The following is an 18,706-nucleotide window of genomic DNA, read 5'->3' on the forward strand; positions in this document are numbered from 1 at the left end:
TCTAAACTGTGCTGAGACCAGATTCTAGCAAGCCACATAACTTGGGAAGTGGAGAGGCATTAAACTAAACAACAGGCATGTGAGATCAAGCTTAGGTAGATGTAGAAAATCAAGGTACAGTCAGGGGAGAAGAGCCTTAGTAAGATGGGAAATGAGGGTCAGAGAATGGTAGGAATGGAGAAAGAGAAAAAAAACCCCAAGAACATACAATCAAGATTAGTTGTTACAAAGATATCAAAAAGACATTTCAATAAGAAAAAAAATCCAAGGGGAGGACTCATCATCCATGGTTGACTAAACAAGTTAAAGGTGTATTAAACAAAGAAAAAGCATATATTTGCACAAAAACAAGTGGCAAGTCAGAAGATTGGACAGAATATAAAGAACATCAAAAAATGACAAGAGACTTGTAAGGAGGGAAAAGTGAAGAACATGAGATAAAGATGGAAAGTATGAGTTTCTATAGATACTATAGATTCTATAGATAAGAATAAACAAGGTGAGCATTGGTCCTGCAGAAAATGCACCAAGGGAATTGATAGTGGAATGTAGGGCTGTGATGGATTAATTAAATAAGTATTTTGCATTGGTCTTCACTACAGAGGACACATAACATTTCAAAAATAGTTGTAAATCAGAAAATAGAGGGAGGCAGGAAATCAGGAAAATTCTAATGATCAGGATCAGTATTGAGCGAATTGTTGGGCCTGCAGGCTGCACTTCACCCTAAGGCCTGGAAAGAAGTGGCCAGTGAGATAGTTAATGTTTTTCATAAAGACAAGGAGACAAAAAGCAGAAAACCACAGGCCACTTAGACTAACATCCGTCATAGAGGAACTGTTACAAGCTGTTATTACAGATGTTACAGCAAGGCTCTGGGAAAAAAATTAAGGCAATCAGGCAGAGTCAACATGGTTGTGTGAAAGGGAAATCATGTTTAATCAAGTTATTGGAGACCTTTGAAGGTGTCACATATTCTGTGGATAAAGGCAAACCGGTGGATGCACTATCCTTAGATTTCTGGAAGATGTGGTGCCATATCAAAGTTTATTGCAGATAATAAAAGCTAATGGTGTAGGGGGTAACATATTGACATGTATTGAAGATTGACAAGCTAACAGGAAACAGAGTTAGCATCAGTGGGTCTTTTTCTCATTGACAGAATGTGATGTGCCACAGGGATCAGTGCTGGGGCTTTAACTTTTTACAATTTATAGAAATGACTTGAATGAAGGAACTGAAGGCACAGTTGCTAAATTTGCTGATGACACAAAGATAAATGCGAAAGTAAATTGTGAAGAGGAAATAAGGAGGGTACAAAAGGGCACAGATAGGTTAGGTTAAGTGGCAAAAATCTGACAAATGGAGTTTATGTGGGGAAATTTGAAATTGCCCATTTTGGCAGGAAGAGTAAAAAAGCTTATTATCTAAATGGTGAGAGATTGCAGAGCTTTGAGGGGCAGAGGGATCCGCATGTCCTCATGCATGAATTACAAAAAGCTAGTTTACAGGTATAACAAGTAATTAGGAAAGCTAATAAAATGTCATTGTTCGAGTGAGGCAGGGTTATTGAATAGTTTTAAAGTGGAGGTAGATTAAAATTCTCGTTAGACAAGGAAATCGTAGATTATTGGCAGATGAGGAGACTGTTGAATTTGAACTACAAACAAATCAACAATGATCCAATTGAATAGCGAAGCAGGATGGGGGCGAATGGCCTTCTTCTGCTCCTATTTCATAACGTTGCGTATTGTTGCATTTCATGAAAGGATCAAAAAAAAAAGCAAGGTCTCTCTGCTCTGAGTAAATCTTTGACTTAAAGGTGCATTTTCTTTTCTCATTCTTATTTGCAGTGAAGCATTCCACATTCTAATCACTCTCTGCATGCACAAAGCTTTCCCTATTTATTTAATCTGCTCCCGTTTCATGGTCGAGATTTAATATTTGAATTGCAATGTGACATATGGCTCGATAACCTCTACATCTGTTATACATTCTGAACCAAAATGATTAGATCGGAGCGGAATTTGTTTACAGTTTTCGTTTGTGAAGAATGATGTGAAGGATTCATTTAACTCATCTGCAATTTCCTGGTCTCCTCCAATACATCTATCAAATTTGAGAATCACTCCCAATTTCTTGCAAAGCTAAAAACACTTCCTTGTCTCGAGGAATGCCACAATCCACTTTTTATTGTTTACTTCCTTCTCATCGTTTCCTAACTACTTTTGTAATCCACTATATTTCAATTAATCCACTTGGTTTTTTTTCTTATAGTTTAAAATAATTTTGCTTCATCTTTGTTTTTTTTCCATCTCCTAATTCAACCACAGCAGCACAAAAGCAGAATGCTGGAATTTTGAAATGCAAAAAAATACTGAGGTCAGGCAGCATCTGTGCAATGAAACAAGAGTAGACATTTCAGGTTGATGATCTTTCATCAAAACACATGAACTCTGTTTCTCTCCACAGATGCTGCCTGAACTGCTAAGTATTTCCAGTATATTTTACTTTTGTTTTATCCACAGTAGTAGGCAGCGCAGTGGTTAGCACTGCTGCCTCACAGCGCCAAGGACTTGGGTTCAATTCCCGGCTTGGGTCACTCTGTGTAGAGGCTGCACATTCTCTCCATGTCTGCATGGGTTTCCTCTGGATGCCTCGTTTTCCTCCCACAGTCCGAACGACATCCTGGTTAGATGCACTGGCCGTACTAAATTCTCCCTCAGTGTACCAGAGCAGGCGCCAGAGTGTGGCGACGAGGGGATTTTCACAGCAATGTTAATGTAAGCCGACTCGTGGCACTAGTAAATAGACTTTCATTTAAACAATATTGGAGCCAGAAGTTCCAGTGCAGGGTTGAGGGCCAGGCAAATCACAAAGTGATGACCAGAATTTAGGCTCAGAGCCATTCTTTGGAACTCTTGCCATTTTGTTTCCTACATTCCAGCGAGGGTGGAAGAGGAGACATTCCTTTCCTCGTCCCCCTACGTTAAAACTGTGCATATTCGGAAGCCTTCCTTGGCTGACCCTAGGATTTCTATCAATTTCACTGTCAGAAAGTTTCAGTGGAACTTTTACTAAGAGCTATTATGAATACTGTCACAAGGCTCTGCCACTTAAATTCTGAAGAAAAAATGATTTTTCAACTTTCAGCTGACTGGAAATTTTGCAATTTGAAATGGCAAAATAGACTGCTTAAAAAGTGCAAGGCCACCTTCCAAGGTGAATGTCAAAAAAAACAGGGAACTGAGAAGACAGAGACATTTCCTATAATTCAAAGGTCCATTGAAACTCATCACCCTCTAAGGAAGAGACATAAATTACAAAGTGTTGGATATTGAAATAATGGCTGCCATAGAAGGGTCTATCCAGAATCCCTTGGAGGTGTACAATGGGTGAAATACAACAGGTCAGGCTGCCATCGCTGCAGAGAGATTGCAAATAACACTGGGATTGTCAAGGAAGTGTTTGCCGGAGGAAACTGGCTGAAAAGCTGTGCTACCCCATGCTCTCTTTTGGAAAATGTGTGTGTCACCCTGTTCGAGATGCCAACCACCAGAAATTGGCCAGAGATCTCATAATAATTATAACAGGGGTGATCCTCCCAGCCTGCTTTTGTAGTGTAGCAGGCCGGGACAATCAAGTGGAGATCACTTCACAGGCTCCTCGCTGGGCGCCATGACCTCCACCATTCTCCAAGCACCAGATTTCTGGCGCCAACAGCTCCGTGCCTGAAATCAGCGGAGCTGAATGATTTATAGAAATGAGTATCTAAATCTAATTTAAATATCATTGTGGGCACAGAGATTTCAGCCCTCCCACCTACCCCCCCCCCCCCACCCCCCACTCCCCAAAGCTAGGAATACTTTACTGGGGTTTATAACAGCTCCCCACTTGCGGGGAGCTGGCAGGCCGACGCCGCTGGAGTGAAGGGGATCATTGAGGCCCTGCAGAAGGTCAAGTATCAGGGTGGGAGGATTGAAGCTGGCTGGATACGTTTGGGGGGAGGCAGCAGTCGGGCCATGTGTGGCTCTGCAAGCCAGCTATGCGGGAGTTGCGGTTGAGCTGAACAGCGATTGGGGAGATTGGCAGACAGGGGCCATTGCACATGTTCAGATCTTGGTGCTACAGATTGGCGCACGTGCACTGGCTCACTCAGCGCTGTGCTGCCGGCCTCTCCAGTCAGAATAGGCACCACCCACTGAATTTCAGCATGACTCACGCTAGGGCACTCTGCAGTACACAGAGTGGGAGATTCATTTTGAAACTCACGCTAAAATAAAACAGCTGGAATTACTCCAGTTTTTACAAATTCAACACTTCAAATTTTTTTTTTGAAACACCTGCACACCTTTATCTAACCACATCCACGAAACCATCTAATCCAAATTGATCACAATGTTTAATAATCTACGCCTAAAGGACAAAGGACACTTAATCATATATTATTTGAAATTTGTTTTTTTTTTAAATTGGCCTCTAATAACGCCAGGGATCGGCTGTGAGGGAACCATGCTCTATGCAACAAAATAAACAATAACCACAAGCCTGTGGTGAATACAACAGATCCAACTGGGACTAAAATGTTACTGGACTCTCTCAGGGTCTTGCTTTATACAGGGCTCAGTATACGAGCTCCACTTGGTTGGCTAATTACCAAAATCAGAGAGTTTGTATTCAACGAGCCCAACTGGAGGTCAGTTTGTGATTTCCCCATGCAGATCACGGGAGTCATCACAAACTCTAGCTGTCTTTTTTTTTCCTGATACCCATGTGTGTGATATTGCATTTTCATTACCTTTTTCTCTTGGGTTTGGTAATTTACTTCCATTAACTGAAGATAACCTTGTTTGACTGGTTCCAAATTAATCACCGCAGAAATAGTTGAATACATTTGGATTCAGAAAAGGCATATCCTCATGACAGAGAAACTTAAAACCTTTGTGGCCAATCAAGAAGGCCAAATATAGAGGAGTCAGTTCACTCCTTCTTACCTGGTCATAACAGTATCACTGGGGCTTCCTACTGACGGGAGGCAGAGCTTGTGGGGGGGGGGGGGGGGGGAGAAAGAGTGGAGTTGTGGGAAGGAGAGAGAAGTTGGGGGTGGGGGAGGAGAGAAAAGTTGGGGGAGGAGTGGAATTGATTGACCATCTCTTCCCAAAAAGTAAAATTCCTTCTTTTAAGAATTCAACAACTTATTTATTTTTCTAACTTGGCCCAAAACAATCTCAAAGGCACTCCTTTCAAACAGTACAACATACCTCATTATAAACGAGTGATTCAGAGCAATGCTGCTGAAATGTATTTATAGCCTGGCCAGAACACTCAAATGTCCCCTCTGCTGCAACTTAGTCCACATTGTCTTTATAAGTATTTAACTGGTTACTCCATTAAACTTCCAGCAGCTGAGTGGGGCCCCTGGAATTTTGAGCCAATGGTTTTTCCTTTAAATTTACAAAATTACTCTGTTCTGTTTTAAATTCTTCCTTTTTTTTTACATCTCTCTCTCTCCAAGACTTAGTTTCTCAAGAAAAGAAATGAACAAAAGACTCACACTTGTATAAGGCCTGTCACAACCTCAATGTTTTAAAACCCTTTACTGCCAATGAAGTGGTTTTGAAGTGGAATCACTATTGTAATGTAGGAAATGCAACAACTAATTTGTGCACAGCATGTTCTCTTAAATAGCAATGTGATAACAACCAGATAACATATTTTTGAGATGTTGGATGATGAATAATTGTTAGTCAGGCCACCAGGAATCTCTCTCCCACCCCACAGCCAACTTTTCTTCCTCTAAATGGTGCCATGAGATTCTTTGTTTCTACCTGGGAGGACAGATGAAGCCTCAGTCTAACATCTTACCCAAAAGACAGCACTTCCAAGGGTCCTTAGCATTGCCCTGGAGTATCAGCTTTATTTTTCTATTGAAATCCTTGAAATTCTAACTTAGGAATGAGCGACCAAAGAGTAAGGCTTGATCTTATTTGGTTGCTGATTTGCAGGGTAACCAATTGCTGAGAAATGCAGTGCAGCAAATAAAAGTGACCCCTACATAGATTTTAGTTAGCTAAATTTTGGAAATAACCTTACAAAGTTCAGCAGCTGCAATTATACTTACACCAAGTCAAGGATTCACCAAAAGGGGACCAGAATTATGATGCTCCTCGGAAACAATTATCCCACCCAGCACTTCATTAATAACATGTGCAAAGTGTAATTGATGATTTAATATCTCAAAGACCATTTACAATCTGGTTTTGTACCAGGTCAACATCCTTGTATTCAGTCAGGTCATGAAGTCCCACTCTTAACCATGAACATAAGAATACATCTCATCATTAAAATTGCCTCAACTCTCAGGCTTCCGACTTTTTCATATTTCATTTGAAGCCACTTCAAACAATACATCATTGCGGACTGGTAAGCTGTCAACCTTGATTGAACTGTGCTCTTGTCAGAGGTCATAGGTTCAAGTCACTGTCCAAAACTTGAATACTTAATCTCAGCTGCATTATGTTTGATCTGAAAACCTCACCTACCATTGAAACAAGGCCCTGTCTGCTGTCTCAAGTGACTATAAAAAAAATGTCACGATACCATTTAAAAGAAAACAGTGGCCGTCAACAGCTCAACTCCAAAAATTTAAAACAAACTCTGGTAAATTATACCAGCACTGGGGGTATTTCTTTTATTCATTGGATGTACGTATCATCGGCTGGGCCAGCATTTATTGTCCATTCCTAATTGCTAAGTGGCTTGCTATTTGGTTATTTAGAGGGCATATTGCTATGGATCTGGAACCAGACCGCATAAGGAAGGCAGATTTCCTTTCCTAAAGGACATCAGGGAGCGAGATATGTTTTTACAACAATGGTTTCATAGTCATCATTAGTTACATTAGCACAGTGGTTAGTGCTGCTGCCTTACAGCGCCAAGGACCTGGATTCAATTCCCACTTTGGGTGACTGTCTGTGTGGAGTCTGCACATTATCCCCATGTTTGCGTGGGTTTTCTCCAGCTGCTCCAGTCCCCTCCCACAGTCTGAAGATATGCGGGTTAGGTGAATTGGCCATGGTAAATGTGTGGAATCACAGGCATAGGGTGGGGGAGAGGGCCTGAGAAGGATACTGGGAAGATGTCAGAGCAGACTCAATGGGTCAAATGGCCTCCTTCTGCACTATAGGGATTCTGTGATTAGACTTTACTTTCCAAATTATCATTAAATTTGAATTTCACCATCTGCTGTGGTGGGATTTGAACCTAAGTCCCCAGTGTATTACCCTGGTTTTCTGGGTCAATAATACCATTATGCCACCACCTGCCTGCATTTTGGTTGTTGTGTTTCTTTACAATAGTGATTACACTTTAAAAGTACTTAATTGGCTGTTAAAAATTTTTGGGACATCAAGATATGCAACGCATTAAACTTATAAGATGGATTATTTGGCTCAGTCAGTTAACACCCACCCACACGGTTGTGCTCCATGCAAGCAAATAGTGAGCTTATCCATTTTATTCCTACGTTCCTTCAACCCCCATTCCTTCATTCAACTATGCTGTCTATTCTTGAATGTTGGCTTAGTTTCTGCTCAACTATTTACTCTGGAAGGAAGTTACAAAACCCTTGCAACTCTTACGTTAAGGTATTTCATTAGCTGTCATTCTTGACATCCCCTATATCTGGAAAATGTCTGCTTCTATCTACAGGCTCTCAGTTCAGTAACTCAGTGCAGAACCCAGTTAGTTCTGAGCAGTCACAGAAGTTTTCCTGCAAATTTCATTAAACCGAAGCCCTACCCAAAAGATGTTGGGGCACTATCTGGGGAGCTTTCCTGGTGCTTGGCCGATATTTATCCCTCAATCGCTTATTACAATATGTGGGACCTTGCTGTTTACAAACTGGCCATTGCCTTTTCCTACAGTGACTCCCAAAGTAAATCTGACTCCAATGAACAAAAAGAAATCAGAACTTAAATAAGTTTATTTATTAGTCACAAGTAGGGTTACATTAACACTGCAATGAAGTTACTGAGAAAATCCCCTGGTCGCCACAGTCCAATGCCTGTTTGGGTACACTGAGGGAGAATTTAGCATGGCCAATGCATTTAATAAGCACATCTTTTGGATGTAGGAGGAAACAGGAGGACCCAGAGGAAACCCACGCAAACACAAGGAGAATTTGCAGACTCTGCACTGACAGTGAACTATGCCAGGAATCAAACCTGGCTCCCTGGCACAGTGAGGAAGCAGTGCTAGCTACTGTGCCACCGTGTTGCCCCAGGTACTTGCATATTTGAAATTAGGTGGCAGGGCAATGGGTGGATTAGATCTGTGCAGATGTTTGTTCCTAAGTACCACACAAGATGATTCTTTTTCCCCCCGCTCATCATAAAACTCACTCAACTATTATAGAGGAGGCACACCCGCCCAGCAGAAATCGAGCCGACCGTCAGAATCAGTCAGGTGACTTACCCACAGATCAAGGTTTTTAGAGAAAGGGGTTTTGGCTTTTCAGTCCCAGATTATACAGAAATTCTGAATATGCCTGGTTGCTATGGTGACGGGATCTTCTTTTCAGTGGATTAATGTTATTCTGTCAGACAAGCGGTAGGTCTCGTGTCACAAAGACTTGGAATTGAATCTTCCCTTCAGAGCTGTGCCAGTACATATTCAGTCTCCAAAATAAAGCCTCGAGTCACTACACTGAAGATGTTTATGAGTTCTGGATGCAATTCAATCATTTACAGAAACATTTTGAAATTGAATATCTTCAGTCATCAAAATATTTTTACCATAATTAAGAGTCCCATTCCCGTGGCGCTGTTATATTAATTACAGATATTTCTCCTTTCAGGCAATCAACCTCAGCCGTAATTTGAGCCGCTGGTTTGGAAAGATGGTTTACGTAATCTGAAATGCTTTAGGGAAGCTGAGAGAATTTTTTTAAAGCTGAAATTGTGTCACAAGGAACATTTTGCCCTCAGATCAATTTTTGAGAGTTCATTATCCGCATTGGATCTTAGGCTTGCTTTAAATGTCCAAATGAATGAGCTATTGGGAATATATGAATCACAGAACCATACAGTGCAAAAGAAGCTCTTTGACCCATTGACTCTGCACCAACATGAGAAACACGAACTCCCACCTAATCACCCTACCAGCATCTGGCCCGTAACCTTGAACGTTATGGCATGCCAAGTGCTCACCGAGATACAGTTTATAGATGTGAGGCAACCTGACTCTATTACCCTCTCAGGCAGCACATTCCAAACCTTCACCACCCTCTGGGTAAAAATGTTTTTCCTCACATTCCCCCTAAACCTTCTACCCCTCACCTATGTCCCCTCATGACTGACCCTTCAATTAAGGGGAACAGTTGCTCCTTATCCACTCTGTCCATGTCCCTCATAATCTTGTACACTTCAAATCACGTGACCTTTTGGTCTTCTCTGCTCCAACGAAAACAACCCAAGGCTGTCCAAGCTCTCTTTATAACTTGAATATTGCATCCCAAGCAGCACCCTGGTAAATCTCTGCTGCATCCCTTCCAGTGCAATCACATCCTTCCTATAATGAGGCAAATAGAACTGCACACAATACTCTAGCTGTGGTCTCACCAAAGTTCTATACAACTCCAATATGACTTCCCTGCTTTTGTAATCTATGCCTCGATTGATAAAGGCAACTGCTGCATATGCCTTTTTCATCACTCTATTAACATGTCCTTCTGCGGACAAACACACCATGGTTCCTTTGTTCCACAAAACTTCCTAGTGTCCTACCATTCTTTGAATACTTCCTTGTCAAATTACTCCTTCGAAAGTGCATCACCTCACACTTTAAAGGTTAAATTCCACTTGCGACTTATCTGCCCATTCTGTTCATATCTTCTTGTATCTCAAGACACTCAGCCTGTTAACCACCCAGCCAATCTGTGTGTCATCTGCAAACTTATAATCCTACACACCCTCCCTCTCTCCCCCCACATAGTGCTGAAAAAACTCAAACCATGTTTCATGGAAGATATTTTACCAATAAACCAGACATTGCATCATATTTGTGCTCGACCTTACATGGGCTGAAGGCTGGGCCACCTGTAATACAAGATTGCTCAAGAATGTTGTTGTGATGGAGTTGCATATCAAATGTTAACCTGTCCTTGTTTTTTTTTTCCCCCGATGCTTACTGATGTCCTGTGGTGGGAGAGGGGGTGCGGGAGAACTTGCTGCTGATAAATTGCCTGCTACAGTTGCCAACAAGACAACAATGACTAATTTATTGAAATCCATGATAGAACATTGAATATTACAGCGCAGTACAACATCGTCGGCCCTCGATGCTGCGCCGACTTGTGAAACCAATCTAAAGCCCTACTCTATTCCAATATCATCCATATGTTTATCCAATGACCATTTAAATGACCTTAATGTTGGCAAATCCACTACTGTTGCACGCAGGGCATTCCATGTTCTTACTACACTCTGAGTAAAGAATCTACCTCTGACATTTGTCCTATATCTATCACCCCTTAATTTAAAGCTATGTCCCTTCGTACTAGCCATCTCCATCTGAGGAAAAAGGTTCACACTGTCCACCCTATCCAATCCCCTGATCATTTTATATGCCTCTATTAAGTCACCTCTTAACCTTATCTCTAACGAGAACAGCCTTAAGTCCCTCAGCCTTTCCTCGTAAGACTTTCCCACATCCTGGTAAATCTCCTCTGCACCTTTTCCAATTAATTGGTTCCAAAGTGTTTTCCAATGTCTTGAGGATATGAAAGCTGCTATATAAAGGCATTTCTTTTAACGCAAGCAAAAATAAAAGGTTAGAAACTTTTGCACTTCCTTCCAGGATATACAAATGTTCTGACAATGAACATTGCCAAAAGTTTCACATTTGCATGCATGCATTCCAACTGGTGGGATAGTATACTGACTTGGGAGAAAAAAGAAATAAATGATTTGCAACAACGTTTAGTACTTTTTGTTTTACAAAATTTGCAGCTTCCATAGAAGTTGTAGAATTGAGGAGTTCTGAACATCAGTTTATAAAGTACAATGTAGGTGTGAAATACAATTATAATTTGTAGCCATGGAACATCGCAATGTAACATTCTCTGAAATAAACAAACATGGATACTAATTAGCATGAGTCTTCTCTTGAAGGTTTTATCTAGAAATGCCCAACGTGCGCTATATTTCAACTATCTGCATTTTACTGAACAGGAGAGACAAAGGTAGAGTTTTTTTTCTTTATTATTTCCATTCCACTGCAATATTTAACAAAGATTCAACATGTAGGTAGTAACGAAATCCAAAAGCTACATTTCATCATTGGAATGAAATCTTCCCAATATAAAAATTATTATAAACGGAAGTTCCAGTCAGCCATACTTTGTTTCATTCCATTTTCTTTTCAAAGGGAATGAGTATTTGAACCTACGAAGGCAACGGTTTGTTTACTGACCTTTTACATGGACATCACTAATCGAGTCAGCAAGTGGTCTCTTGGTAGCTGACCTCTGATACACCACATGGACTCTCCCACTTTCTTCTTCCTCCTCCACTTTGTCATTCTCCAGTGGTTCAATAAAGAATTCGTCCTTGTCCGTCCGAATCATGCCAGCCTGAGTGACAGGATCAGAGATTAGACACTCTTAATTACCGGAGAATTGTTCATGCAGTTATCATGCAGGCGAAGCTTTCATATGCACAAACAACCACTGGATTTCCCTCCTTTGAGAATAGCTGAAGTTAAATACTTTATGAGGAATAATACAGCAGCCATTCTTTGCTCTGACATTAAAAGCAGCATAAAAGCAAAAACACACATTTCATCACACGGGTCAACCTTTAAAACTTGGAAAAGTTGATGGACAGCTTCAATAGTGCTGACTACTCAAAGAAAAAAAATGCACAACTGAAACTTAGTGCTGAGTAGGCCTGTGCTCAAGGTCACCGTTTCAAGGTGGCTGAAGAATTCCTTTTCATTAGACTGAGTTTCAGGATTTTTATTACTGGAAGGGTATCATGTTCTGCAATTCAGTTTGTTTTGCTGTGAAAACTGAAACCCAATGGTCTTATGTATGACATTCAAAGTAGTTATGCAGGGAGTTCACTGGAGCATGAACTTGTCATGACTTAAGCTGCAGTTACACCCAATATTACATCAGACTTATTTCCAGGGGGAGAAGAGTGAAGTACAAATTTCTGCAGTGATGAATGTGAAATATTTTAAATGAGAGTGCTGATGCTACAAAATGTATTTACCAGGCATCTACACGTCCTCTAAAGAAAGTTTCGATTTTTGATAACTTTTTTTGTTGCATTTTCCTGTCCCTTAAATCAACCTTTCAGCACTTTTCAAATGCCCAACATTACAATGCCAATTCCTGCTGCAGGCCTCACTAAAAAAAAGACAAACTCCGATCAGCGTTTTTTTAAGGTCTCATTAGGTCAGGCTTGCTGAGCTTTCTACTTTCTTCTAAAATATAATAGAGAAGAAATATGAGTATTGAAAACTGCACATCCAGGATTATTAAAATTATTTTGGGTTATTTTCAATGGGATGGCATGGTGGCCTGGTGGTTAGCACCATTGCTTCACAATGCCAGAGATCCAGGTTCAATTCCTGGCTCGGGTCACTGTCTGCGAGGGTTTCCTCCAGATGCTCTGGTCTCCTCCCACAGTCCAAAGATGTGTGGGTTAGGTGGATTGGCCGTGCTAAATTGCCCCTTAGAATCACGGGGACTAGCTCGGGTAAATGCATGGAGTTATGGGGCATAGGGCCTGGGTGGGATCGTGGTCAGTGCAGACTCGATGGGCTAAATGACCTCCTTCTGCACTATAATGAATCTACAACCTAGTGACAATGTTCCCAATGTTCCCAAACCAATCAAAGCAACATGCTCTGACATTTTCTGAATGCAATGAATCAGCCTAACTTGCCATCCTACTTACCCAGGCTACTAATCTGGAAAGAAACCTTCTGAGATTGGAGCAGGCAAGGGCAAGCTTCATATTATATCCACCATCTACCACTGGACTGCTGAACTTTGTTGGGAGGGAGGGGCAGAGGATCGAACTATTCTACATCTCTGACTGAGTTGTCATTCACTTGATCACAAACCTGGGGAGAACAGGCCCAAGTCAAAACTCATTTATGAAAAAGGAGGGACCACAAAATTTAACAGAGATAAAGGCAAAATATAACAGGTGCTGGAATCTGAAACAAAAACAGGAAATGCTGGAAGAGCTCAGCAGGTGTGACAGTATCGCTGGAGGGGGGATAGAGCCAATGTTTTGAATCAGGGTGACTCTTCATCAAAGCTAAAGCCAATTTAAAAGTGAAAAATATTTAATGGAGATCAACTAAAGGTTTTGTTATTCACAGGATCCTTGGGAGTAACAAGCCAGGAGACTTTGTTGGCACTGTTGGATAAGGGTTTAGTCCATTAAAATAATACATTTAAATAGAAGATTGGCGAGTATTATAATGAATGAATGAATGAATAGTTTATCTAGTAGTATCACATTAGATCTCAGCTTTGTTCAAAGAATATTAGCCAAGAGGTGGAAACAGATTTTAGCCATCATGGAATAAAATTATCTGTGCAAGTTTAGTTGTAAATAATCACCTAGCAGAGGCTAATAGAGGAATGTCAGACAGGGACAACCCCATACCAAGAGAGTGAAAATCACATGGGTTCCATTGCAAACTTATTATCTTTCCTCTCCCAACCATTTGCCTGATTTTCCACTGTGTGTTCCAATGAGACATTTATTTACACCATGCAAAAGAATGAATATCTGCCACTTGCTGATTGCACAGAATGTGTTACCCAAACAACAGTCTTGACCACTACATGCCAGTTTCAACATGAGTCCATTTTCTGAAAATACCTGTCACATAATCTGAAAATTAGCGTTTATGATGCTTGGATAAAAGCAGAAAGCACTCCTCACGTGGCCCAGCATATTCTTACATAAAAAGAAACATAATGCTTTTACATATATTGTCAACGACAGTTAATAGATGTGTGGCTCAACTGTTTATTCCTCTGAATAAGAAAAGCATTCAGCATTTCATAAAAATAAAAGTCACTGATTTTTGCTTAATGGCAATGAGATAAACAGGGTCTTTTTATTTCCTTATATGGTCACTGAAAGAGTACACACCAAATTACTGCTGACACTGGCATGTGTCCAATAGAACCAGAATCATTCACCTAATCAGAGTGCAACAGCTCTATTGCTAACTACCTTCTTTATAATAGAAGATTTGTCTGAATGTTGAATGACGGAACAGGCTTGAGTGATCAGAGTTAAATGTTTGGATCTGTTGTTACAATATAAAACTAGAGACTGCAGTTTAGAATGTAGGTTCAGGTGCTGCAAATCAGTTTCCAAGTTTCTTGTATATTTAAGACGCCGTAAAATTTGGGGACAGAATTTTGTCTCCATTAAACTCCTGAGTTCCACAGTAATACTGCAGCAGATAGCCATCTGACAGCCAATCCCCTCCCCAGTCTACAGATCTCCAGTCTATCCTAAGGACATAATGACTGCTGGTTCAGGGTTTAAGCCTTGTGATTTTGTACAGGCTCCAACTATTAAGATGCAATATAGCATGTTCACCGGACACCAAATCCAGAAAACCCACACCTGTACGCAGGACCAATCAATTTCACTGGAATGGGGGATTGGGGTGGGACATATCTTACACATGCATGGTTTACATTTAAAAGTGCAACTAGCCTCAACTCAAAATAATTTTTGTCACAGGATTCTGAAATACAACTTGTGGAATTCACAAATTCGAGGAAAAGGTCTAAACTTATTGAAGTTCTTTAGAGAGGTCAGTATCCTTTTGCACTTTTAAGATTAGACATGGGGGTACGCTGGCCATGCTAAATTCTTCCTCAGTGTACCCGAACATGCACTGCAGTGCGGCGACTGGGGGATTTTCACAGTAACTTCATTGCAGTGTTAATGTAAGCCTCCTTGTGACACTAATAAATAAACTTTAAAAAGAAAAGAATGCGCATAAAAGGTGGATAGGGCCTGCCAACTGAATTTTGAAGAAAATAACTGCCTGTTGTGTCTTGCAGTTGAAAAAAAAAGTGCATGCAATTTCAATAGCTGTTTGTTAACGTAAGCCTGAGGGATATTTTTATAGTGTTAGTACGACTTGACTGTTTCATAAGAACATAAGAAAGAGGAGCAGGAGTAGGCCATCTAGCCCTTCGAGCCTGCCCCGCCATTCAATAAGATCATGACTGATCTGTCGTGGCTCAGTTCCACATTCCCGCCCTCTCCCCATAACCCTTAATCCCCTCTCTTATCAAAAACCCATCAACCCGCGTCTTAAAAATATTTAGCGAGGTAGCCTCCACCACTTCAACAGGCAGAGAATTCCAGAGATTCACCACCCTTTGACTGAAGGAGTTCCTCCTCAACTCCATTCTAAACCCCCCCTTTATCTTGAGGCTGTGCCCCCTAGTCCTACTATCCTTTCTAAGTGGGAAGAGTCTCTCCACCTCTATCCTATCCATCCCATTCATCATCTTATACATCTCAATGAGATCTCCCCTCATTCTTCTAAACTCTAACGAGTACAAGCCTAATTTATTCAGCCTCTCCTCATAGCTCAACCCCCTCAACTCTGGAATCAGCCTAGTAAACCTCCTCTGCACTCCCTCCAAGGCCAAAATATCCTTGCGTAAGTACAGCGCCCAAAACTGCACACAGTACTCCAGCTGCGGCCTCACCAATGCCCTATACAGCCGCAGCAGGACCTCCCTACTTTTATATTCAATCCCCCTCGCTATGAAGGCCAGCATCCCATTCGCCTTCCTGACCACCTGCTGCACCTGCAAGCTGGGTTTTTGCGACTCATGCACAAGGACCCCAAGGTCCCTCTGCACCGTCGCCTGCTGCAGTTTTTCGCCACGTAAGTAATAATCCTTCCTACCATTATTCCTACCAAAGTGGACCACCTCACACTTGCCAACATTAAATTCCATTTGCCATTTCCCAGCCCATTCGCCCAGCCTATCTTGATCCTTCTGCAGACTCTCCACACCCTCCGCACAATTTGCCGTTCCACCAATCTTGGTGTCATCAGCAAATTTCGACACCCTACACTCGGTTCCCTCCTCCAGATCATCTATATAAATGGTAAATAGCTGAGGCCCCAGCACCGACCCCTGGGGCACTCCACTAGTCACCAACCGCCAATCCGAATAGCACCCATTGACCCCCACTCTCTGCCTCCTATTTGACAACCAATCCTCTATCCACGCTAACACCCTACCCCCAACTCCATGTCCCCTGACCTTCTGCAATAACCTCTTGTGAGGTACCTTGTCAAACGCCTTCTGAAAATCAAGAAAGACCACGTCCACCGGCTCTCCTCTATCCACCGCCCTAGACACATCCTCATAGAACCCCAGTAAATTTGTCAGACACGACTTCCCTTTAACAAAACAGTGCTGCGTCTGCTCTAGCAAGCACTTTCTCTCAAGATACCTCGCTATTTCCTCCTTGATGACGGATTCTAACATTTTACCTACAACCGACGTTAAACTAACCGGCCTATAATTCCCTGCCTTTTACCTGCCACCCTTCTTAAATAACGGCGTAACATTAGCCGTTTTCCAATCTTCCGGCACTTCCCCGGAATCCAGCGACGTCTGGAAAATAACCACCAAGGCATCCACTATCACCTCCGCCATTTCTTTCAGAACCCTCGGATGCATTCCATCCGGTCCTGGTGACTTGTCCACAATCAGCCCCTCCAGTCTGTCGAGCACCGCCTCTCTAGTAACAGTAATGTCATTAAGACCCTCCAGTCCTACCACCTTTCCATCTCTAACACCTGGCAAATTATTCACGTCCTCCTCCGTGAAGACAGAAACAAAAAAGTTATTCAAGACCTCAGCCATATCCCCATCCCCTACCACTAAGTCCCCCTTCTCATCCTCTAAGGGACCAACGTTCACCCTAGCCAGCCTCTTCCTTTTTATATATTTATAAAAACTCTTGCTATCCTTTTTTATATTAAGCGCTAGCCCAGCTTCATAGTTTCTCCTACCCTTCTTTATCAACTTCTTTGTCAATCTTTGTTGACATTTAAACCTTTCCCAATCCTCTTCTCGCCCACTACTCTTAGCTACTCTAAACACCTCCGCTTTTAATTTAACACTTTCCTTCACCTCCTTCATTATCCACGGCTTATTACCTCTCCTCCTACAGTCCTTTTTGACCATCGGAATAAATCTCTGCTGAGCACCAAGAAAGATCTCCTTAAAGATCCTCCACTGCTCCTCAGCAGACCTACCTTCCAACGCGCTCCCCCAGTCCACATTCGCCAATTCTTCTCTCACCCTACCATACTCCCCTCTGTTCAAACAAAGGACGCGCGTCGGGGAACCCACTTTCTCCTCCTCCATCTGCACCAGAAACTCCACCATACAATGATCGCTCTCCCCAGGAGGATCCTTCACCGCAAGGTCCCTAATTCTACCCGCCTCATTACATAACACCAGATCCAAGATAGCTCGCTCCCTCGTCGGCTCCAACACACACTGTTCAAGGAAATTATCCCGGCAGCATTCCAAGAACCAACCAACTATTATCACAGTGAAGGCTGTGCTGGTTCACATTTGATCAACAGCTCCAAGAAATTACAAAGTGATTTGCTGTTTTTGACGTTGAGCTTTGAATTTGTTTTTAAGGGATTAAATAGTTGAAAGGATCCAAATGTATGATTTATAGCCTATTCAAATGTTTTAATCAGTTTTTTTTAATGTACTAAAGTCTGTATTAAGTATTTAGAACATTGGCCTCAATTTTGCATTTGTTGGACATATGAAGCCATGGGGATGATCACATTGTCAGTTAATGTCCATCTAGTGTGTAATGCACCCTTGGGTAGGCTAGAAGTGGACAGAGTCACGGGTGGGAATCAGTCAGACACTGGGTCCATTGAGGACCCCACAGGGGCTTTAAAATCTCAGCAAGGATTATGAAGACGACTGTGGGGGCATTCTTCGCAGGATCAAAGAAGAAATATTTGCAGCATTAATGGCCTCAGCACCCAGCAGGCACAGAAGGCAGGAGGGCAAGGCCAGTGGGCACTCTGTCCTCTGTTTCACAGGTAAGTGCCTGGCATCTTCAGAGAAGAACAGTGCCAGGCATGAAGGGTGGCATGGTGGCACAGTTGTTAGCACTGCTGTCTCACAGCGCCGGGGACTGGGTTCGATTCCCGGCTTGGGTCACTGTCTTCGTGGAGTCTGCACTTCCTCCCCGTGTCTGAGTGGGTTTCCTCTGGGTGCTCCGGTTTTCTCCCACAGTCCAAAAGACATGCTGGTTAGGTGCACTGGCTATGCTAAATTCTCCCTCAGTGTATCTGAGCAGGCGCCAGAGTGTGGTGACTAGGGAACTTTCACAGTAACTTCATTGCAGTGTTAATGTAAGCCTACTTAAGACACTAATAAATAAACTTTATAACTTCACATACTCAAGCCCGGGGATGGGGAGAGAGGCCGCATATCACAAAGGAAGCATGTGCAGGGGCAGCTGCCTAGGTCAGTGGGCATGATGCAATACAGCAAAATGGATACAGTGCCACAAAAGGTTCAACTCCATCCAGCAATGATGAGTGCAGAGATGGCATGGAACTGCATGGAGATATATAT

The 18,706-nt window shown here is 42.1% G+C and overlaps 1 protein-coding gene across 1 annotated transcript in view; it reads right to left on the reverse strand.

Annotated features, from left to right (window-relative positions):
- Positions 1-18,706, reverse strand: part of LOC145351837 (A disintegrin and metalloproteinase with thrombospondin motifs 2-like) — a 209,759-nt gene that overhangs the window by 128,521 nt on the left and 62,532 nt on the right. Inside the window, exon 3 of the mRNA XM_080201523.1 lies at positions 11,473-11,632. Coding sequence (XP_080057649.1) covers positions 11,473-11,632 — 160 coding nt within the window. The remainder of the gene's footprint in view (positions 1-11,472; positions 11,633-18,706) is intronic.

This window comes from Carcharhinus amblyrhynchos, chromosome 13 (assembly GCF_965287045.1).
Source record: "Carcharhinus amblyrhynchos chromosome 13, sCarAmb.v2.hapA, whole genome shotgun sequence".
NCBI lineage: Eukaryota > Metazoa > Chordata > Chondrichthyes > Carcharhiniformes > Carcharhinidae > Carcharhinus > Carcharhinus amblyrhynchos.